A 24,122-nucleotide genomic window follows, 5' to 3' on the forward strand; every position below is an offset into this window, starting at 1 on the left:
GAAAAGTACTTCAGAAACAGTGCAGCAGCTGCTCCCTACCTCTATTTTAGGGAAGGGGAAATCAAGGCAGAGTTGTGACCCTGGATGAGGTCACACAGGCAGCTGGTGGCAGAGGCCTGTGTAATTCTCTCTGCCCCTCTATCCCCTTATCGGATCTAAATGACCTGTGGTCTGACGAAAGCATTTTGCTCTCGTTCTGTACTCGTGAACCACGGCTTATGTTTAATTCATGAAGAATGTGATAAAACAACAGGAAAAAGTCTCAGTATCATGCTCAGTACCAAGTGATGCAAAGAGCTGCAATGCGCTCTGGACGAAGAGTCAGAACACCTTGTTTTAACCTCAGCTGCGACTTTGGGGAAACCACTTCACCTCTGGAGGACCCAATGTTATCATCTTTCAAAAGAGGGAACAGAACTAATAAGCAACTGCAAAGGTCATCTCCACCCCCTAAATGCAATGAAGAAGATGACGGTGATGGCTCACTCTTATTAAGTGTTTAACCTCAGCCAGACATTGTTCTAAGTATGTTATGTGGATAAATCCTCAACAGCCTGGAAGATGGCTCTTATCCCCAATTTTAAGGATGAACACATTCATGCACAAACAGAAGTGACGTGTCCAAGGTGGCATCTCCACTGGGACCAGATGGAAAGGGGATCTGTCCCAGGCCACTGGCTCCAGGGGCCCTCTCTTCCTTATCAGAGGTGGACAGTCTAAGATGACCACCCTGACTTGCAGTAACAGAGACATTCCAAACTGAGAACAATCATCGTGATCACTCAACACAATGTTCTATGAGACCAAAGGCCCAGGGAAGTGTAACCTGAAGTGTAAGTCAAGAAATTTAATGGAAACGTACGGCTACATCCACCCCATCGCCTAGACGAGCTCACCCTAAAGACTGCTTGACAGTTTACATTCACTCACCTCACCTCATGTGACACCCAAACAGGACTACGTGCTGGGCAGCAGGGCAGAGGTCACCACTCCCATGGCATCGAGCCAAGGCTAAACAGCAACACAGGCAAACCTGGGCCTCCAACCCATGCCTTTAACTTCCCGTCTGGTGTCTTGTCGCAGGCTGGAGGAGATGCCACTGTGGCAGGATGCTCTGGAATAATTCCTAACATAAAGAGCACTTTCCAGAGAAGCTGAATAACTACAAAACATGGTTCCATGGTGCTTGCAAAAGAACATCAGATAATGAGTGATAATTCTCTAAAGCTCAAAACTCAAGTCAACAAGAAAATTGAAAACTCAGCCTCAAGGTCACCTCAAAACTGACCTCTTTCAGTCTTTCATTTAATTGCCCTAACGTTTCCCAATTTTGACCCATCTTCAATTATCTATTGGTGATTTTCCTCTTATTTCCTGTTTTCTTCCCTCCCTAACCAAGAACACCATGAAATTCGGGCATTCAAAAAATATGAGCTCCTTCTTGAATAGTTTCAATCTTATACACCTATTTTTAAAAGCAGCCAATTTGAACGTTTTTTACCTCTCACCAATGGGAGAAAAAAAAGTTCAGTCTTTCAGTGGGAAAGGGTATTTTTCTAAGTTCTGACCACCCTTGTTTCAAATCCTGAACATGTGTTGTAATCCACTTATTACAGAGGTAGCATAGGTACAACAGATAAAACATGAATTCAGAACCAGACAGTTCAAGCTTTAATCTTAATAGCTATGACAAGTGACAAGTTGCCTAACTTCTGTGAACTTCAGTTTCTTCATACATCTTTCCCAAAAAAGGAGGGAAGGAATAATACCACTACTTCCAGGATTACTTGGAAGCTGACTACTCCCAAAACAATGGCTGGCACATATTAACTGCTCAAAAATGTCATCATCTCTTCCTTTCCACGGTTGCGTCAACACTATAAATCCACTCTGCAAGTGACATTTCTCTGAGAAAACTCACTCCCCCTTACTGGAGGAGAATAGATACGGTACACACACCTGCTTCATCTCCCACAGGATGCCCTCCTGGGAACAGGAGCCCAGTACCGGGGGAGCTATGTCACCACACTGGACTTTGGCAACTTGCACTCTCTTGAAATACTCAAGCCCTGGTTTCTTCCTACACACAGTTCACACAACTGCCAGGCCTCCCAGGCTCTTGAGCATTTATGACAATGACACCCTTCATGTGTCATGTCAGAGAATCTCCATCCACCCCAACAGACTACTCACTTCATGCTTCTTTTCTTTGCCTTTTCCCTTGCAGGCCCCTTGACCTACTCTGAAATGCACATGCATAAAGTCAGGTGACTAAATAAAATATTCTTAACTACAACCTATTGATAGACATGCATACTTTTGATTTTAGTAAAATAATTGAGAGAGAAAAGTACAAGCAAATCAGCAGGGCAACATTAACAAGGTGTGCAAAACCCAGGGGTCCGGGACCTTGGGTTTAGTTCTGCCCCAACTAGCTATATGATCTGTATTGTCACCTAATTGCCCTGAGTCTCAGTTTCCTCATGTAGAAAAGAGAATTATATTCTGGTTACACCAGAATGACCACCATGCCACAATTACCAAGAGGTGTGTCCATGCCCTAGGGTGTGCTGGGATGAAACAAAGCGTTGCTCTTAATTCTGAATCTCCCTGTATCTGGGTAGTTTACTTAATGTGACATGCCGTCCTTAAGGTTAAAAAATCATTCGTCTCAAAAGAAAGGTGAACAGAGTTAGAGAGCAACCCTGAATAATTCCAAAACATGCTAGAAAACTACCAAGAGTATATGCTAACTATTCTTTTTCATAATCTATCACATCGATGACCTACAACTCAATCATCTTTCTTTAAAGACTTAGCTCAGGGTCTTCCCTGGTGGTCCAGTGGGAAAGACTCCGCACTCCCAATGCAGGGGACCCAGGTTTGAGCCCTGGTAGGGGAACTAGATCCCGTACGCAGGCCGCAACTAAGACCCGGCATGGCCAAAACAAATAAATAAATAAATAAAGACTAAGTTCAGATATCCTCTCCTCTAAAGTCTCCCCAGACTCCCCGGCTGAGTGACCCCCTGTGTATACAACTGTATTATTGCACTAAATTAAATTATCTTCACAGGGGCCCTCTCCCTGATAAATTGCAAGCTGCTCAAAGGCTGAGCCTGTCCTACTCTTCTCTGGATCCACAGCACTTACCACCAAGCATTCAAAAAGAACCATGGACTTAAACTGCAAACTCAACCACATTTTAAATAGTTTACTTTTGCAGATGCTCTTCATAATTTCTTAAGCAAATTTTGACATTATTTTATTTTAAAATAGGAACTATTAAAAAAGAGATAAATACAGAACACATTATTAATTTTATAGGTGAGAAAGGCTCAGCAAAGTTAACTTAGCCCAGCTCAACCAAAGTGAACAAGCCCTGTGAGTCTAATCCCATTGTAACACGTGACAGATATAAAAATAATCTGCATAAGTACCAAAGGTCATGAAAACTAAGAAAATTCTTTTTCATCACATCTTTCTTATAAATCTAACAAACAGTATAGACTGCTGGTTCATCACTCTTCCAATAGCAAATACAGAGGTAACAGAAATAATGGAAAAATGAAAGGTACTTAAGTCTAGATTCACAAATATAACCAAATAATTTTTTCCTTTTCTATAACTTTTATAAATGTTCCTGAATACCAATACATATATTATGAAATAAAATTCAAAAAGACTAATTTATTATTTCTACTCTTTAAAAGTTATCAAAAGAAAGGAAGGGCTCCACATCACATATCATTAGGGAAATGCAAATTAAAGCAACAGTGAGATACCGTTACACACCTGTTCAAATGGCCACAATCTGGAACACTGACAACACCAAATGCTGACGAGGATGTGGAGCAATAGGAACTCTCATTCATTGCTAGTAGAAACGCAAAAGGGTACGGCCACTCCGGAAAACAGTTTGGCAGCTTCTTACAAAGCTAAACTTACTCTCACCATATGATCCCACAATCGTTCTCCCTGATGTTTACCCAAAGGAGTTGAAAACGTATGTCCACACAAAAACCCACACAAGGATGTTTATAGCAGCTTTATTCATAACAGTCAAAACTTGGAAGCAACTGAAATGTCCTTCTGTAGATGAATAAACTGTGGTCCATCCAGACAATGGGATATTATTCGGTGCTAAAAAGAAATGAGTGATCCAGCCATGAAAGGCACTGGAGAAACTTAAACGTACATTACTAAGTGAAGGAAGCCAATCTGAAAAGGATACATACTTTATGATTCCGACTATATGACATTCTGGAAAAGGCAAAACTATAAAGATCAGCGGTTGCCAGGGGCTGGAAGAAGGAAGGGATGAATAGGCAGAGCACAGAGAATTTTTAGGGCAGGGAAGCTATTCGGTGTGATATTACAGATACATGCCATTACACATTTGTCCAAATGCATGGAATGTACAACGCCAATAAAACACAGTGTAAAACATGGACTTTGGGCGATAATGATGTGTCAATGCAAGTTCATCAATTGTGACTCATGTACCACACTGATTAGGGATACTGATGATAGGGGAGGCTCTTCCAAGTGTGGGAACCGAGGCTGCATGGGAAATCTCTGTACCTTCTGCTCAATTTTGCCATAAACCTAAAATTGCTCAAAAAATAAAGTCCATTTAAAAACAGAAAGGGGGCAATTTGAGTCTATTTTTCAATAATAATCTGATGCCTAGTCTGTTATAATATCCTAATGGTATTTGGGGCAAAGTTAAATATCCTGAAAAAGAGGAAAGGCCATCAAAGTATTTTTTAAATTTGATAAGCTGAATAGCTAATACCTAAAATGTTCAAGTTTTTTAAACAGTGCAAGAGTATGCAATGCAAATTTTTCCTTTCACTCCTATTCTCCAAACACCCAATTTTCAAGGTTGTTGATTTTTTTTTTAAGTTTTATTTCATGGGACACTATTTCTACTATTGTCCTCTCAGACACAAGTGACTATTCTGAAATCATGGCATTTGTTCTAAAAAATATGAGTAGCTCCCATGTCTAATAGTAGGTATAACAGAAAATATTTAAACTGAGAACCTTGCTCCTCAAAGTGTGGTCCCCAGACTGGCAGCATTAGCATCATCACCTGTGAGCTTGTTGGAAATGCAGAATTTTGAGTTCCATCCCAGACCTACTAAAGTAGAACTACGTTTTAACAAGATGAAGCAATCTGTATGCACTGGTATACATGACAACGCCACCTCTGTTTTCATAGAGCTTACAGGCTAAGCAGGTAAAATATTCAAATAACTGCAACGAAGGATAGACTACGCAGCTACAAGAGTTTGGGGAGAGATCAGCTTTGGCCCCTAAGGGGTCTCCACTGCCCCAAGATAAAATGCCAGCTCCTGTGAAGGGGTCTGTGTGCCGTGCACACCCTCGTCCCAGCACATCGGTTCAGCTCACCCTCTGCTACCCCCTACAGCAGATTTCCTGCCAGCCTGACCAACAGCCCGTCACTGAGGTTCCTCAACACGCCTGCAGGCCTCTGCATGTGCTACCCCGGCACACCCTGCCCCTCCCCGGCTACCTCCTCCTTGGCCACCTTCCGGAAGGGGCAGGAGCCCCTCCAGGCTCTCCCATGGCACAGCCCAGCTAGCTGATGTCTACCCTCCCCTGCCAGAGGAGCTCCTCCAGGGCAGAGGAAATGCCTAGGGGTTATTTTCTTCCCAGTTTAGTATGCTCATCCAATCGGTGAATGAAGGAACGAGAGATGCTTCAGCTTAGTCAGAAATGGAAGATCACTGCAGAGGCACATTTAGGCTAAAATCGGATTAGCGAATCCTCGGGAGAACAAACTATAATTTGCTTTTTACTCATTATGAGATCTGCTCCAGGCAGTGTTCCGTTGTGGATTAGGTGGGGTTTCTACCCCAGCTTTTCTCCGTTCTCTACTCGTAAAACCAACCTGTGCCCGAATTACTGTCACCCTAAGCAACTCGAGCTCCCGAAGCGCAGAGAGAGGCTGCTGCCACTACCCAACAAGCACCCCACAGGAGCGCCGCTGGAATCTCGGTTGGGGCTACACCAGCTCCACTTAGCAGACGCAGCAAATTTTTCAAATTCAAGGAGTGGCTTGACTACGACAAGTTCTTCCCTCTTCATTCAACTCAAACATGTACTAATTAAAAGTAATATAAGTCTACAGACAAAAAAAATGTTAATACATATTTTTAAATTTTCCATCACAACCTAGGACACAACCTCAGCAACAAACCGACATCAGACTGACTTGAAGCAAGACAACAGAACTACCGCCTACATACTAGCTACAGGCAGATTCACATCTTCAGGAAGGCTGCTGTGCGCTAACAGGCAAAATAAGTCCAACTGGTCAGAGGCACCCAAGGTGGGCTGATCCAGTCTGCAGGAAACCTCAAAGGTAAGTAAATAAGCCCAAAGCCAGGACACAAGTGTGCCTGCAAGCTGTGGTTAGAGGCAGCTGAGCAAAGTACAAACTGTGCTTGTATTAACACAGAAAAAGCAGTTGGTTACTCGGTCATTTGCACCAGCCTCAGACGCTGGGTCACAATCATTTCATATGTATCTGAGGTAGCACTACCACCTCCTGCCTGACCACACCAGCCTCCTAAGCGGTGCCCTTGGCTTCCACCCAAAGCAGACATCACTCCTCGCTTTCAAGCCCACAGCACTTACGAGCAAACCCCGCACAGTGCCTGCAGAGCCTGGCCCAGATCAGCCCTCCCCGACTCAGGGCCCAGCTCTCTGGGCCCAGCTCTCCACGCTTCACCTGCCTTCTTCCTGCTGCTCTACCAGGCCCACCTCCAGGCCTGTTCCCTGCTGCTCCCTCCCCCCGGAACATCTTCAGGGCCCTCTTACCGCTCCGGTGAAATGCCACCTTCCTGCCACCCAGGCCCCACGCACTCTCAACCGAACCACCCTGCTAACTTCCCTTCCTAATACTCACCACCATCTGCAATTACCTTGCTTAGGCTTGTTTCTTTCTTCACTGTCTCTCCCACCTAGAATTTGAACGCCATGAAAACAGGCACCTGGTCTGCCTGTTCACTGCTCAACTCCAGCTCCTCAAACAGTACCCGGCAAATAGTAGGTGCTCAATAACTGTATCCGTGTCGAACACATTTGTTAAATAACTTGTTGAATGAATAATGGCCATAAAACCCATGTTTTAAGCAAAGCCAAAATATGAAAAACCTGGTTTTACATAAAATATTGATCAGCGATTGAGTACAAGTTTACAAAAGGACTCCTTCCCTAATGCATTTTTAAATATTTGGCTTAAAAAGCTTCAGTGTGCACATTTTTAAAATATTTATTTATTTGGCTGCGCCGGGTCTTGGTTGAGGCACGCGGGATCTTCGTTGTGGCATGTGGGATCTATTTCCCTGACCGGGGATCAAACCCGGGCCCCCTGCATTGGGAGCACAAGTCTTAACCAGTGGACCATCAGGGAAGGCCCGCCCATTTTTAAAAGATAAACCTTTGGCACAAAATGAACTAACTCCTTCAGGGCGTGTACAGTGCCTGGTACACAGAAGGCACCCACTAAGTATCTGAATACATATGTAAGCACTGGAAAACAGCTTAATACGAGGCATGAGCTACATGAAACTGGACTTGGATTTGAGAACACAGTAAATTTGGCTATATTTAGGTCCCATTTTCCATTTCATCTGATAAACTGACATAGATATTTTTAAAATCCACTAATTTGAGATACTAGCAGTAATGTTAGCCATCATCTTTACAGGCGGGTGCAGATCCAAGGAAATTCAGAAAGTTACCTGGCAGTTCTGCTGCTGTTAGTCTTCACCAATACGTAAGTGGAGGCATAGAAACAATCAACAGAAATACTCAGAACTGCCAGGGATGTCTGTGGACTTCGTATTAAAATCACAAACCTTGAGAAACTTGTTTTTATTTATACACTGTAATCTACGTAAAAACTCCATTGTTGGGACTTCCCTGGTGGCGCAGTGGTTAAGAATCCGCCTGCCAATGCAGGGAACACGGGTTCCCAGCCCTGGTCCGGGAAGATTCCCACATGCCGCGAAGCAACTAGGCCTGTGCGCCACGACTACTGAGCCCGCGCTCTAGAGCCCTCAAGCCACAACTACTGAGCCCACGTGCCACAACTACTGAAGCCCACGCGCCTAGAGCCCGTGCTCCCCAACAAGAGAAGCCACGGCAATGAGAAGCCCTCACACTGCAATGAAGAGTAGCCCCCGCTTGCCACAACTAGAGAAAGCCCGTGCGCAGCAACGAACACCCAACACAGCCATAAATAAATAGATAAATTTATTTAAAAAAAAAAAAAAACAGGGCTTCCCTGGTGGCGCAGTGGTTGAGAGCCCGCCTGCCGACGCAGGGGACACGGGTTCATGCCCCGGTCCCGGAAGATCCCACATGCCGCGGAGCGGCTGGGCCCGTGAGCCATGGCCGCTGAGCCTGCGTGTCCGGAGCCTGTGCTCCGCAACGGGAGAGGCCACAACAGTGAGAGGCCCGCGTACCCGAAAAAAAAAAAAAAAAAAAAAAAACCTCCAGTGTCCGCAATGAAAGACCAATCAAGAAACCGCACCTCTATAAGCCTGGCCTCATTTTAATATAATGCACACCTGCCTTAATGTTCCAGGGCACGTCTAATTTTAAGAAGTGTATCTTAATTTTTCCCTTAACAGATAATCTCTTTGAAATAAAATTCTTCCTTATTTTGGCTTTATTCTTACACCATGAAGTTACATGTTCAGTATTCACACACTACTAATGCATCACCCAAGAAAAAACAAGTTAATGTTCAGGTAACCACCTGCATCAAGTGACACCCACTCCCTTTCTTCCCTAACAGGTGTTGGGCTGCAGTTTACAAAGGTCAAAGCAGGAATTTGATGTGCAAGCGTTTGTGTGAGGTGTGTGCTCATATGCATTTATGTGTTCTTGAAGGGTCATTCTAAAATCTAATATAAATGCACTTTGGGAGTATGCAGTTCTGTGTATTATCTGTGCCTCTTGTTTATACTTTTAAAACATTTCCTAGTCTAAAATGCAAAGTGTGTTAATGACTTGTCTCTGAACTGAACACCAAACAGGTTCCATAGAAAGCCACTCTTATAAGCTATAACCCCAAGAAATGAACTTTCAAAGAGTACCTTCATATTCTAAAAGCTCTCACAGAATAACACACTGTCTACAAAAATCAATTACAGGATGCAATTTACAACAGCAAAACACCTAGAAAAAATGAAATACAAAAGAACTACACTTTTTAAAATTATGCTGACAACTGACATAACTTTACTGGAAAAACATTTCATAGTTTTTTGTTGTTGTTCTGTAGTTTAAACAAATTTGGAATAACATGATTCAGAACTCAGATCAAGTTATCAACATGTTCATCTTTTACATGAGCTTTTCAAAAGTACTGCCAGTTGCAGAAAGCTGACAATCCTTGATTTCTTTTTTAAGGCTTTGGCTTGCTGTTTTCACTGTCACCTCTGTAGGCCAATGTAAACAGAAGTCCACCTCACTCCTATAAGTGAAAAGGATCTTATTAAATATGTTTTAGGAAAGTAAATAAAACTATAAAACAGTACTAGCAGTAAGGTTTTCTTAGATTTACCTCTTGATTTTCAAATAAAACAACACAATGAGCCTATTTTTTTCCTCCTTTTGGCCTTGCAGTGTATAACAAAAGTAGACTCAAATCCTCAACCGAGTAATATACACACCCTGAATTACTTTTTAAACTATATAACATTCTTAAATTTTAGCATTATTTATAAAAGCCAATTAGCTATCACTTCAAGCCAGAAAACCTGGGCATTATTAATTTTTCTTCAGTTCAAAACTACCTTATAACAACTGACAACTTGTTTGAAAGTCACTTCACTTTACTACTAGCTATGTCTCAGGAAGTGAAGATTCTGGTGAGGATGGGTAGTGCCCGTCTAGTAACTAGTGTTATCCGGTTTCTGTGTCTCCAGTTTATTACCACTTAAATGATAGGCAAAGCTTTACCTGTCTCATAAATAGGTATTTATAAAAATGTACTTTAACACTCTAAAAGCGCTGCATCATAACTAGAGATACCAACACCTATTATTTGTAAAGGGTCACAGAACGGCTAACAGGTTCTCCCATCATGAGTTTATTGCTCAACCAACCTGCCATACACCAAGAGCGAGCTCTGCGAAGGAAGGGGCTGGCAAAGAGAGGAGCCCGTGGGGCGCGAGGAAGGTGCCCCATTAACCCGCCGACCTGTGGAAGCTTTGAGAGCTGCATCATTCAAAACACACAAACACCTGGTACTCCGGGAGGGTATTATTCTATTACTGCCTTCTCAAACTGATGAGAACTCTAGAAATCCACTCCAATCCCTTCATTTTTGCGATAGCGGAATTGGCCCGGACTCGTAACGCTTAGTGATTCTGAAGGCGCCAATGTTCTGAAAATAAAGTTTAAGGAAATAGAAAGAACTTACGTTTAAAATTCAGACTCCGTGCTCGCTTCGGCAGCACATGTACTAAAATTCAGACTCCAAAACTTGCCCCTGGAAACCAGCGAGTTAAAAACAAAAGGCAGACATCCTCTAAGCGCACCAAGTTCAGCCTTCGGGAATCCTCAGGGCACTATCCCAGACAACCGAGCACAAACCTGTACCCGGGAGGCTGACGCGCGAGGTCCCGCCGCCGAGAAACACCTCGCGGTGAACCGGCGGCGTGAGGGTGGGGAGACTTCGGGAGCCGGAGAAGCCCACCCTCCCTGCGTCGAGCCTCACTCTCCCCACCTGTGAAATGGGCGTGACGCCATTGGCCCGTTCGCCCCACGGGGAAGAAAGGCTAATGAATGAGAACCACCTGGTGAACGGCCCGGGCCGCCTTGGCCGCTCTCCGGCAGCGGTCCTCGGGCAGCGGGGCGTCCTCGGGCAGCGGGGCGTCCTCGGGCAGCGGGGCGCCCCCGCCGCGGTCGGATTCCCCCCCAAGGCCGCGGGCGCTCTCCGCGCTCCGGACTCCCCGCGACCCGACGGTTACCAAGGTTCCCCAAGCCGCGCCGGCCCGGACGCCGGCTCCCGGGCCGTCAGCTACCGTAAAGGGCGCCGTCCCGACCCGGCCCCGACGCCGCCTACCTTGGCCACCCAGCTGAACAATGGTGACATCGCGGGCCGGGCGGAGGCTCGTCGCCCGCAGCTCCGGCTCACTCCCGCCGCCGGCCCGAGGGGCGGCGGGCAGCCGGGGGCGGGCTCGGGGCGCGGCGGGGCCCGGGCATGGCTCCCCCCGCAGCGGCGGCGGCGGCAGCGGCGGCTGCGGGCTCCTCCCCGCTCGTCACTGCCCCGAGAGGTCGCGCCCGCAGGGCTGCCCGGCCGAGAAAGGGAAGTGGGTGGGGAGAGTGGAGGAGGGGAGCGGAGGGGAGGGAGCGCGGCCGACCCCGCCCCCACCCCGCCCACCCCCACGCTCGGCTCGCGGCGGGAAGTTGGGACCCGCGGGGGTCGCCCTCCTCCGGGACGCCCCCGGCTGCGCGGCTACTGGGGGAGGAGTCGTAAGCCCTAAGGGCTAGGGACGCGGCTTTCTAGGCCTCTGGGGTCCGTTTCGCCCAACTTTCAGAAAACTAAGAATTCCTCTCCTTGAGGTTCGGTAAAAGCCCCAGAGTTGGAGCGAACACAAAGCCCGCCCAGCGTTCCAGGGGTTACTGTCGCCCCCGCAGCGTTTCTTCCTAAACGCTCCGGATTGCTGGTAACAAAAGGGCTAGTGTTCTCCTAACTCCTAATACCTTTATATAATCAAAGGTGGTTTTCTTGGAGCCAGAAAACTCAGCTGTTGAGACTAGAAAAGGGGCAGTGGAAAAAGAACCTTCAGTTCCTGCCAGCTGGGAGGTTTCAGCAACGTGAGAAATGTTGGTTTCACCAGTTTTCTTCTCTCTCAAAGCAAGATGATAAGCAGTGTAGTCAGTTTATAGCTACAGAGGTTAAGCTGAGTTTCGAACTCAGACACCCAAGAGTTGCACTTTGGAAAAATAAAAAAGGCCAAAGGACACATTAATAACCAATGTGTAAATATATGTGTCATGTGGAGCCACTCACTGAGTTCCTCAAGCCAAATAGCCACCCTAACCCCATAATTTTGCTTCTTTCCTCTTGTCATATTAATTGTGCCTTATCTTCATGACAGGTCAGTAGGACATTTTAATGAAGTTCCCCAAATGCCTGGCATCTGAGTTAGGTGGGTATATTCGTTATCTATTGCTGCATAACAAATTACCCCAAAACTATGAAGCTGGAAACAACTGTTTCTGTGGGTCAAAAATCCGGGGAGTATCCTAGCTGGTCCCTCTGACTCAAGGTCTGTTAGCCGGGGCTGCAGTCATCTCAAGACTGGGACTGAAGGATCCACTTTCAAGCTCATGGTTGTTCCCAGGATTCAGTTCCTTGCAGGCTCTTGGACTTAAGGCCTCAGTTTCTTCCTGCAGCATGTGGATCTCCCCGTAGGGCTGCTCACAATATGGCAGCCTGCATCCCCTAGCACAAGTGATCCAAGAAAAAGCACGTGTCCAAGAAGGAAGTCAATGGTTTTATAAACTAATCTCAGAAGTGACATCCCAAGACTTCTGCCACATTCAGTCTAGTCCACACTTAAGGTGAGGGGATTACACAAGGACATAAATACCAAGAGAGGACCATGGTAGAGGGAGGGGTGTCATCTTTTTTTCTCCTCCCAGGTAGGGTACATGGGAACAAGATAAATGATAAAGGCATGGTGAAAGTCAAGAGTGATAGCATTCTAACAAAGCCTACCTGGGTACTCGAAAAGGGCCTTCAGAGCATCTTAGGGAAGTGCTATTCTTTCATTCTTTTCAGCAGTGATGTTCCCAAAAGAAATTAAGAGGTGGAAAATGGGAGTGCATTTGCAGCCATTTAACCAAATCTTTCTCTGTTATCACATTACTTCCCCAAGCAAGTGGAAGAGATAGAGGCTGAGAGCTCCATCAAAGTAAGAGCCTTTATGGCCACTACAGCCTCGCTACTCAAAGTGTGATTCATGGACCAGCTGCCTTGGCATCACCTGGCAATTGTTAGAAATGCAGACTCTCAGACCCTGCCCTAATACCCCGTCCTACGGAGTCAGAACCTTCATTTTACCATGACTTCAGGTGGCTAGGATATACATAAAGTTTGAAATGCACTAGTATATGAGATCCACTGACATTGACCTTAAAACAATGTAACAGACCAACAGCCCCTTGAGAGAACAGCTAAAACTGTCCTTCGTCCTTGCGATGGCGTGAACTAGCTCAGCAGAGGGAGACCTGGAGAACTACGGGGAAGCAACATCGTTGTGATGGGAGTGGCTGGGCAGCTGAGGACCAGGCATGATAAGCTGGATGGTTGACAAATGTCATCACACACCATCACTCCAATCCCTAGCCTGAGCTCTACGAAAATGCCCAGGACTGAGAAGCAACTCAGGGGAAAGGATGAGGGGAACCCGAAATGGACTACAGAAACCTGAATTACCTCCAACTGACTGAGATAAACTTTCTACTTCTTCAGGAGGAGGTAAGAAGGCAAAAAAGAAAAATTACATTAAATTTAGAAGGAAAATTGCACTTCTTGCACACAAAAAAAGGTTAAGACTAAATCCTGAATATGACACTTAAAATATGACAGGTGAAATAGGGACATCCAGACCTCATTGTTTTAACCTGGACCCCTGGACTTCCCTTAAGAATCCTCCTGCCAATGCAGAGGACACGGGTTTGAGCCCTGGTCTGGGAAGATCCCACATGCCGCGGAGCAACTAAGCCCGTGTGCCACAACTACTGAACCTGCGCTCTAGAGCCCCCAAGCCACAACTACGGAGCCCATGTGCCACAACTACTGAAGCCTGTGCGCCTAGAGCCTGTGCTCCACAACAAGAGAAGCCACCACAATGACTGCAATGAAGAGTAGCCCACACTCGTCGCAATTAGAGAAAACCCGGCGCACAGCAATGAAGACCCAATGCAGCCAAAAATTAATTAATTAATTATTAAATAACTAAACCTGGACCCAATTCTCCATGTATATACACATCAGTGTGGAGTCTCCTGCAGTTTCTGGTTTGCACTTGCCTAAACCTTACATGATTTTAGACTAAGGTCTCCATCTCCATCTGCTCCAGGTCTCCCTGCCTGATCTGGGCAGAATCACTCATTTAATGGGAGAGTAAGAACCTTTCGAGTGGGTGGACTTGATAGTAACGTATGGGGCTCTAACACTAAATATTACATGAAAGTTCTTCATTCCCTGCCAACATGTAGCTTGCCAACAGAAATTCTATTGTAATCTGGAAGTTCATTAAAGGGAAACTTTTACATCAGACAATCTAACAGATCTCACATTCAAAACAATTTTCCTTAAAATCTATTTCTCCCATCTGAAAAATGTATCCTTCTCTAAGAAACTGTATATTTCCCCAGGGAAGGACTGTATGTAGAGGGGGCATGGGTAATTTTCAATAGCTCCCCATTGATTCTTTTTCAGCCAGCATCAAGAACGCTTACAGACAGAATAATCATTGCTCAAAGATGCTGATGGCTCCCAGCCCTGATTTTCTATCAGTTACCTGTGATGACAAGGTGAGTGGGTGAGGAAGGAGGGCAGATGATATGGCTGCTCTGTGGCAGGGCGGAATGCTCAGAGACCTCAAAGAGCAGGTAGGTCATATAAATGTGTGCAGAGGGCCAGGTGTGAGACAATAAGGAATGAATGAACTGTGGCATCTTGGAGAATGCGTGCTCAATTATTAAAACATTCCACCCAGCCAAGCAAAATGTGTGAGCTTGGAGGAGTGTGTATCGTGTGTGTGTGTGTGTGTGTGTGTGTGTGTGTGTGTGAGAGAGAGAGAGAGAGAGAGAGAGAGAGAGAGAGAGAGTGAGGGGGGGCAGGGGGAGAGAGAGAGATTCTGATTATCAGCCAGGATTGAGAACCACTTGCATAGTTCTAGATCCCTTATTTAAAAAAAAAAAAAAAAAAAAACAGCTGCTCTGTGGTGAGCAATAGGCCTATCTGAATAGGACTGCAGAGATCTAAATAAGTAGGATCTACAGAAAATCTGAGACTAAGTAACTTTAAAAGGAAGCTTTAATGTCTCACCATCAGTTTTCCTGAGACATTAAAGGAGGACTAAAAAGGAGGGTCAACCCAGGAACTGGAAGAGGTGCTCATCTACTAAGCCTGACCATAACTCCCCGAATAAATCTGACACTCCTGCCCTTCTGTGTTCCTCCTTTGAAGAGGAGCAAGGGTCAAGGACAGTAATACCTCCTGAGAGTTCAGGAGATGCTGACAGGCTGCTCTCCACCAACTGAAATGTGGAGGGTGCAGAGGTAGGAAGCATGACCTCACTCTGCAGCCTGTTCCTCCCCACCACAAGACCTGGTTAAAAATAGAGCCATTGTGACACCAACTCCACAAGGAAACTGGACTTGGTTTCAAGTGAATCACAACCACTTGGTAACTAGGATTCTAACAGCAGTTACAATGTGTTTTGTTTTGGCTTTTCTTCCCACATCACCATGCTATTCTGGGACACCAGCTAAGTGTCCTACAATTCAACTCAATTCTGACACTATCTACCTGGAGATTGTATCAGATCCCAAAGAATATGGGCTCAGTCCTACAAGACTGCCCTCCCTCCCAACTTCAGACACCAATCCCAAGTCCAGGGTGTCACCTGTGCCTCTGACCAACTGGTCACCAATGACCGCATCCTTGGGTTCAATTAATTTGCTAGAGTAGCTCACAGAACTCAGGGAAACATTTTACTTACTAGATCACCAGTTTATTATAAAAGGATATAACTCAGGAACAGCAGAATGAAAGAGATGCACAGGGCAAGTTATGGGGAACAAGGTGCGGCGGGGGGAACATGCTCTTTCTCAAATACCTCTCCTCAAATCCACCTGTTTACCAACCCCAAAGCTCTCCAAACCCCATCCTTTTGGGTTTTTATGGAGGCTTCATACATAGGCATGATTGATTACATCATTGGCCTTTGGCAATTGAACTCACTCTCCCGCCCCTCTCCCTTCCTCCGAGTTCAGGGGGTGGGACTGAAGGTTTCAACCCTCTAATCACAAGGTTGGTTCCCCTAGCAACCAACCTCCATGCTAAAGAGACCTAGGGGCTTTCCAAAAGTCAACTGATTAACATAACAAAAGACACCTCCATTGTTCTCTTCGCAGGAAATTCCAAGGGTGTTAGGAGCTCTGTTCGGGGGAAAGGGGGACAAAGCCCAAAAATATATTTCCTGTTATAAATCACGATATCACAGCAACTGATCAAGAATCTACTCAGATCGTGAATATTCATTAGCACCTATTGTGTAAAGCAAACACGTGTCCTAGCAAGGAATAGCAAAGATGATCATCCCTGAAGCATAGGCACACAGCGTAGCAGGGAAGAGTGAAAAGTGCCAAGAGAAGGGCCCAGGTGAAGCTCCACCGAGTCCCAAAGGAACGAAAGATAACTTCCGGCTGCAAAGGAAGAGCCAGCATCCTGGCTGGAAGACATCAGGACTTTTACAGATGGAGATGAGGGAGCGGGGTTTCCAGGAAGAAGGTCCAGCTGGCATGAAGGATTGGTGCTCATCTCTGAAAATCAAGCCCTACCAGGACAGATAGAATAGAAATCGAGCTCACACTGCAGAGAGAGCATTTTAGTAAATGGTAGTTTGGGGGTGTGCAGTCATCCTCACTGGCATAAAAATTTGTTTCCAGAAAAAAAATATATTTTTTAATATTTATTTATTTATTTGGTTGCACCGGGTCTTAGTTGCGGCAGGTAGGCTCCTCAGCTGTGTCATGAGAACTCTTAGTTGCGGCACGCACGTGGGATCTAGTTCCCTTACCAGGGATCGAACCCCGGCCCCCTGCACTGGGAGCGCGGAGTCTTATCCACTGTGCCACAAGGGAAGTCCCCAGAAAAAATATTTGCTGAGATACTATCAAATCCAAAAAAGTCATGAAAAAAGTCCCTCCGTATGAATTGAAAACATATGTCTGTGAAAACAATTGTAATGAATGTTCACAATAGCATTATTCATAATGGCTAAAAAGTGGAAACAACCCAAATGTCCATCGACTGATGAATGGATAGTGTACCCACACAACAGAATATTATTTGGTCATAAAAAGTGATAAAGTACCAATGCATGCTACAACGTAAATGGACCTTGAAAACATTATGCTAAGTGAAAGAAGCCAGACACAAAATACCATATATTGTATAGTTCCATTTATAAGAAATGTCCAGAATAGACAAATCAAAAGAGACGGAAAGATTCGTAGTTTCCAGGGACTGGGGAGCAGGAAACATGGAGAGTGACTGCTAAAGAGTATGAGGTTTCTTTTAGAGGTGATGAAAATATTTTGGAATTAGATAGTGGTTATGTTATGGTTACACAACTTTGTGGATATACTAAACCCCCAAATTTCATGGCATGTGAATTATATCTCAATTTTTAAAATCCCTCTATGTGATGATGGTTTAATGACTTTACATAAATTATCTCCCTAAGCTTGTATAATAATGGAACCCACATTTCAAAGGGCTAGTTTCAGGATTAAATGGGATGCATATAAAGCACTCAGACTGAATCCTTGCACACAGTAGGTGCTTAGGAAATGTTAGCAGATGTCAGCTATAGGAGGAGGAGGACGACGAGGAGGGGGAGGGGAAGAAGAAGAAACTTCAGTAGCAGCAGTAGCAGTGATTGTCGTAGGTTAATGATGGGTATGTGTGACGGTTAATCTTCATGTGTCACTAAGGGCTGCCCAGATAGCTGGTCAACATTATTTCTGGTGTGTCTGTGAGGGTGTCTCTGGAAGAGATTAGCATTTGAACTGGTCAACTGAGTAAAGAAGATCGCGCTCATCAATGTTTGGTGGACATTATCCCATCCATTGAAGTTCTGAATAGAACAAAAAGGTGGAGGAAGAGAGAAAGCGCTCTCTCTCTCTCTCTCTCTCTCTCTCTCTCTCTCTCTCGTTCTGCTTGAGCTCAGACCGCCATCTTCTCCTGCCATCAGACATCGGTGCTGCTGGTTCTCAGGCCTTTAGACTCAGACCAGGACTTACACCATCAGCCCTCCCGATTCTCAAGCCTTCAGACTTATACTGAAATACACCACTGGCTTTCCTGGTTCTCCAGCTTGCAGATGGCAGATCATGGGACTTCTTGGTCTCCATAACCACATGAGCCAATTACTATAATAAATCTTCTCTTACATATCTCTCTCTAATATATCCTATTGGTTCTGGTTTTCTGGAGACCCCTAATACAGTATGACTATTGTAAATACAGAAACAGAACAGAAGTGATGGGCTGGAGATCTCAAGTTCACGGCTGGGTTTATAGACAAACAGTTGAGAGCAAAGAAGAGACTGTGTGTTAGCCAAAACTAATTCTGGCACGGGTGGGCCCCCTGACATATCTCAATATTTTCCTCTCCCATTTTACGGGTTGCTATGTCTAGCGGTATGACTGTGCTCCATTTGTTACTTTCATTCTATAAGCCATGCCGTGAATCATCCAAGTCTCGCTGGTAAATTCCTGTCATTCCGGGCAGAGACTTGGTGTGCACAAGCATTACGAGCCTGTCACACTTTCAGAGAGTTCAGATATTCCTCACTAAGAAATGGATCCTGCTCATTCACGCTGCTAATCTCGCTTTTCTCTTCCCCACACATACTGTGTCTCATTACCTGTCTACATCTCTTGCTTTCTCTCAAGCACACACTTGTACTCACATTTTAAATGATGCCAGATTCAAAATGGAGTCTTTGGGTGGCAAGGCTATTTGAAGACCAACCTGAGAGCAAAGAATGCTCAATAAATTGGTGAATAAGTGAAAGTACAGAGTGGAAAGATAAATTTTGTGAAGACTTATTTGGAGGTAGACAATAAATTCAGGGAATTAGCTGAAGAACACTCTACTTTGATAGAGCTGTGTCAACGTTTAAATTAAGGTCTCTGACGTCATGTTTTGATTTTGTGCATCAAGTTGTAGTTTGTTAGCCAGAGTAACAGTAAACAAATTTAACGAGAACATTTTTAGTGTTCTCAAGCTCCAGCCACCTTCACTACATTGCAAAATTAAAAGCTGGCTGGGAATTCCCTGGCTGTCCAGTGGTTAGGACTCGGCGCTTTCACTTCCAGGGGCCCAGGTTCAATTCCCTGGTCGGGGAACTAAGGTCCTGCAAGCGGTGAGGTACAGCCAAAATAAATAGATAAATAAAAACTGGATGAAGCCCAGCTGGAAATCCTGAGAAGTCTCTGCAGTGTAAAAAGGGAGCCATTGAACTTGTAACTCTAGAGCTCTAGAGGGAACCAGAGAGTACAAATCCCCCCCAAAATAAAGTTCACACCAGTGAACATTTTGGGGTTGCCATTTTTTCTTTCTGCACTCAGCATTCTTATTAGAACAGAAATTTACTTTATGACGCAAACTTCTCTCTTCAGTAGAAATAACAATCAATTCGTTTCACTGTGACATTTCAAAAGCAGCTAAATTAGTATATTTTGCTATTGAAATATCTGTTCTCATCTCAATATTCTGCTTAATATATACAGTAGCTGTGTTCACTTTCTAGCTGGTAAGACATTCCAAAAATAGAAACAGTGTTTCTCTATTTTTAGCTCAGTCTGTAAAGTTTAAGCAAATAATCTTTCCAAAGTATTGCACACACATGTTTCAAATTCATGGAAAAACCCAGTGGCAAAGAGCTCATAAAAGAAAACACAGTGAAAATTTGGAGTCAAAAGATTTTTGATATCCTCACCCTGTGCTAAAACTAAACAGAGATGCTTAGCTTTCAACTCAGATATTTTAATTATAATTTATAACAGGAACATGAAAAACACCACTTAGCATAGCACTAATTTCACCAGAAAATAACTTTTTTTTTCCTACACTGAAAGTTATGTTTTTCCTTAAAAAATTAGACTGAAAAATGTCAATTCCTGTTTCCTGGTCAAATCTATTAGTGAATAAAAATCAGACCAAAGCTTCCTTTTCCCCTTCTTTCATACTAAATCATAATTTCCTTTTTTCCCCAAAAAAAGGTGGTTTAGTTTACCCTTGATTAGAGTGATTTCTCACTTCTAAAACAATTTATTTGTTCAATTTCATCCAGTTCTTTAAAAGTGTTATGTTTCAATCCAGCAATCGCACTCCTTGTTATTTACCCAACTGAGTTGAAAATTTATGTCCACACAAAAACCTGCACACCGCTGTTTAGAGCATCTTCATTCATGATTACCACAACTTGGAATAAACCAAGATGTCCTTTAGGAGGTGAATGGATAAATAAACTGTGGTACATAGAGACAATGGAATATGATTCAGTGCTAAGAAGAAATGAGTGACCAAGCCATGAAAAGACATGGAGGAACCTTGAATGTACATTACTAAGTGAAGGAAGTCAATCTGAAAACACGACATACAGCATGATTCCAACTATATATGGCATTCTGGAAAAGGCAGAACTATGGAGACAGTAAAAAGATCAGTGGTTGCCTGCGGTTGGGGGTGAGAGAGAAGGGGTGAGTAAGCAGAGCACAGAGGACTTTTAGGGCAGTGACAGTACTTTGTATGGTAATATAATGATGGATACATATCCATCATTATGGATGTATGTATGCATATACATACATTTGTCCAAACCCATACAATGTACGACACCAAGAGTGAATCCTAATGTAAGCTATGGACTTTGGGTGATAATGATGTGTCAGTGAAGGTTTGCCAACTGTTACAAATGTACCATTCTGGTGAGGGATAGGGATGTTGATAACGCGGCAGGCTATGCATTTGGTGGGGGGGGGAGGTTATATGGGAAATACCTTCTGCTCAATTTTGCTATGAACCTAAAACTGCTCTTTAAAAAACCCTGAAAAAAACCAAGTTTTAAACATCAGTGAAACTCTCTGTCAATGCTCTCAGTATTTTGTGTGTGTGCTTCCGTATTTTGGATCAGAACTGCACAGCAAGCACCCAGAAAGAGGCAGAGTGACTCTTCCATGTCGGATACCTGTGCCTGGTACAGAGCCACGCACTCTGCACAGTCATGCAAAACAGTTCATATCTGTTTCCTCACCAGAGCTTGAGATTCCGATAAAAAGTCCACCGAGCCATGTACACTCACACCTCCCCAAGAGGCGTGTGCCTGACTCTGCTCGGCACAATGCTCAGGTGCACCGAACGAGTATACTTTCCAGAAGCTAAGATCCACGTGCTAGGTTCTTAGGTCCATGCCCCTCTAAAAACTTTAAGATTAAAGAGTCTCTCTGGGCTCACTCCTTAGCAAAGGAATGCATACGTTATAAAATAAACCAGCACCTGCTTCCTGGTCTCTATACACAGCTGGAGAAGGTGCATAACTTATGTTGGCTTTGATGGGAAATGCAAAGGCTGAGAAGATACAAGAAGGAGGAAATGGCTTCTCTTTTCCATTTGTGTTGGAATCACCTTCCGTTTCTTGCTTGTAAGTGGAGAAGCCTGAACACGGCTCTCCTCACCTGGAGTTTTTCAAACATGGTAGAGGTTATGCTCTGAGTGAGGTGAAGATAAATTCAACCTTCAGGTGATGGTCAGAATTTATCTAAAGTGGCCAGATTGATTTGCACCCAGCCCTTTGGAGCCTTTCTCTCTGCGGAGGCAGTGTGGCTTCAGAGACAGCCCAGGAGGAACAGGGGGCTGGGCATCCAGGTGGGCACAGCTAACTTCTACTCACCCACGACTGGCTGTGTGACCTCAGGCGGCTCATGTTGAATCTCTGGACCTGTTTTCACCTTCTAAATTTTGGAGGTTAGACTCATGATCTCCAAGGTCCCTTCCAACCTTCCCTCAGGAACGCTATGGAATATGTACTAAATTAAATGCCCATGATGAGTTTGTTCCTGGCAGCCTTAGCTCAGGGTCAAGGTAGAAATGAAACATACCTGCTCCCCAGTCTCAAGGTCTCAAGGGTGCCAACTTGGAACTTTTCCAACCTACAGTTGGTTTCTTGCCTCAGGGGAAAAGATGACAAGAACAAATGCCTACAGTACAGTGGAGAGGTCACCTGCCTCCTGTTTGAGGCACTCCTTCTCCAAGATCGAGGGTCAGGAAGGAACAACATCCACTGAACACCTGTTACACGCCAAGTGCTTTCATATATTCTCATTAATGCTCACAACTCCAAAGCCACGGGGACTGGACCTCCCAGAGCCCTGGGGGTCAGACCCCTCCCTGAAAAGCTGTAAGGGCAGAACTTCTGCCCCACTGTGTCCAGAAGGTGGGACCTGTGCCCCAGCGGGGCTGACGGGCAGAGAATCAAGCCAAAGAGGATTATGCTAAAGGCTTAAGGTCTCATGGAGTTTGCCTTGTAGTTTCGACTTACTTGGGCCCTATCACGTTCTTCTCTCTTGATTTCTCTCTTTTGGAATAGGATTGTCTATCCTATGCCTGGCCCACCATTGTACTCCAGAAATACGTAACTTGTTTGATTTCACAGGTTCACAGCTAGAGAGAATTTGCCTCAGGTTGAATCATATCTTGACTCTCACCCATACCTGATTTAGATGATATTTAGATGAGGCTTTGGACTTTAGACTTTTGAGTTGATGGTGGGATGTAATGAATGTATTTTGCATATAAGAAAGACATGAATTTAGGGGGATCAGAGACAGAATGCTATAGAATGAATGTTTGCATCCTCCCAAAATTCCTATGTTAAAACCCAATCCCGGACTTCCCTGGTGGCACAGTGGTTAAGAATCCGCCAGCCAATGCAGGGGGCATGGGTTCCAGCCCTGGTCTGGGAAGACCCCACATGCCATGGAGCAAGTAAGCCCGTGCGCCACAACTACTGAGCCTGCACTCTAGGGCCTGCAAGCCACAACTAATGAGCCCTCGTGCCACAACTACTGAAGCCCGCAGAGCCCGTGCTCCACAACAAGAGAAGCCACCGCAATGAGAAGCCCGTGCACCACAACGAAGAGTAGCCTCCGCTCACCACAACTAGAGAAAGCCCGCACGCAGCAACGAAGACCCAACGCAGCCAAAATAAAATAAATAAATAAATGTATTAAAAAAAAACAATCCCCCAGGGCCTTTGGGGATGATTAGGTCATGAAGGTGAAGCCCTCATGAATGGGATTAATGCCCTTATAAAAGAGACTCCAGAGAGATCTTTCTTCCCTTCCACCACGTGAGGATACAGCAAAAAGACAGCCGTGTATGAACTAGGAAGCCGAATCTGCCAGCACCTTGATCTGGGACTTGCCAGCCTCCAGAACTGTGAGAAATAAATTGCTACCGTTTATAAGCAACCCAGTCTCTGTGTGTGTGTGTATATATATACATATTTTGTTTTGTACATTTTTGTTATAGCATCTCAAACAGACGAAGACAAGTACTAATAATAGTAATAGAACATGATGTGTATTGAGTGCTTACTGTCTACCTGACACTGCTAACACCAGCAAACCTTTGCATCGCGCTCTTTAGGGATAAGGCATTTGTTCTAAGCATTTACAATGCATGAGGCTGGGACCCGGATTACCCTGTTTAGGATGGGGAAACTGAAGGGGCAGAACCAGGATTCGGGCTCAAGCACTATGTCAACTTAACCACTTTATTACCCTAAATATCTCAAAACTCTGCTGCAAGCTGTTATTTATTATTTTGCAAGCAAGGAAGCAGAGGTTGAGCAATGTAAAATCAATCATTCACCCAAGGTCTTACTTGGGTAGAGCTGAGGCTCTCTTCAATGTCAGGAAAGCAAATGGCCCTAAGCGCTATCAACACAGCTTTGTGCTCTAAGATTTCAGGTATCTAGTCTGGCCAAGAGAGGTTTTTGAAACAGCCACCAGCTTGCAGCCAACAGCGGGCTCTGTCAGGGCAGAAGTTCTGCCTCTCTCTTAGAGCCAGGGGCTGAGCCAATGCCAGCTAGACTAGATGGATGTGAGCTTGAAATGGCAGCAGATTTTAATGAATCAACAAATGAATAAGAGAGAAAGGGAAGGAAGAAAAGCTAGTTCTCTTTGAGGCTAAGGCAGCAGGGCCCTTCCCAAGGGTCCAGCTGGGCCAGGGGCTAGTAAGAAGGAAGTGAGGC

General features: G+C 44.8%; 1 protein-coding gene across 9 annotated transcripts in view; it reads right to left on the bottom strand.

Moving 5' to 3' along the window:
* The window catches only part of TBC1D1 (TBC1 domain family member 1), a 288,411-nt gene that overhangs the window by 187,479 nt on the left and 76,810 nt on the right, over positions 1-24,122 (bottom strand). Inside the window, exon 1 of one of the 9 annotated variants that reach the window (XM_029236071.1) lies at positions 11,116-11,239. The exons of the other annotated variants lie outside the window; for them this stretch is intronic. Within the exon in view, the coding sequence (XP_029091904.1) occupies positions 11,116-11,145 (30 nt within the window). The 5' untranslated portion in view covers positions 11,146-11,239. Of the gene's footprint in view, positions 1-11,115; positions 11,240-24,122 lie in introns of those variants that run through there. 9 annotated transcript variants of the gene reach the window in all.

Source organism: Monodon monoceros, unplaced genomic scaffold (genome assembly GCF_005190385.1).
Source record: "Monodon monoceros isolate NGI ecotype Baffin Bay Population unplaced genomic scaffold, NGI_Narwhal_1 Super_Scaffold_20, whole genome shotgun sequence".
Classification (NCBI taxonomy): Eukaryota; Metazoa; Chordata; class Mammalia; order Artiodactyla; family Monodontidae; genus Monodon; species Monodon monoceros.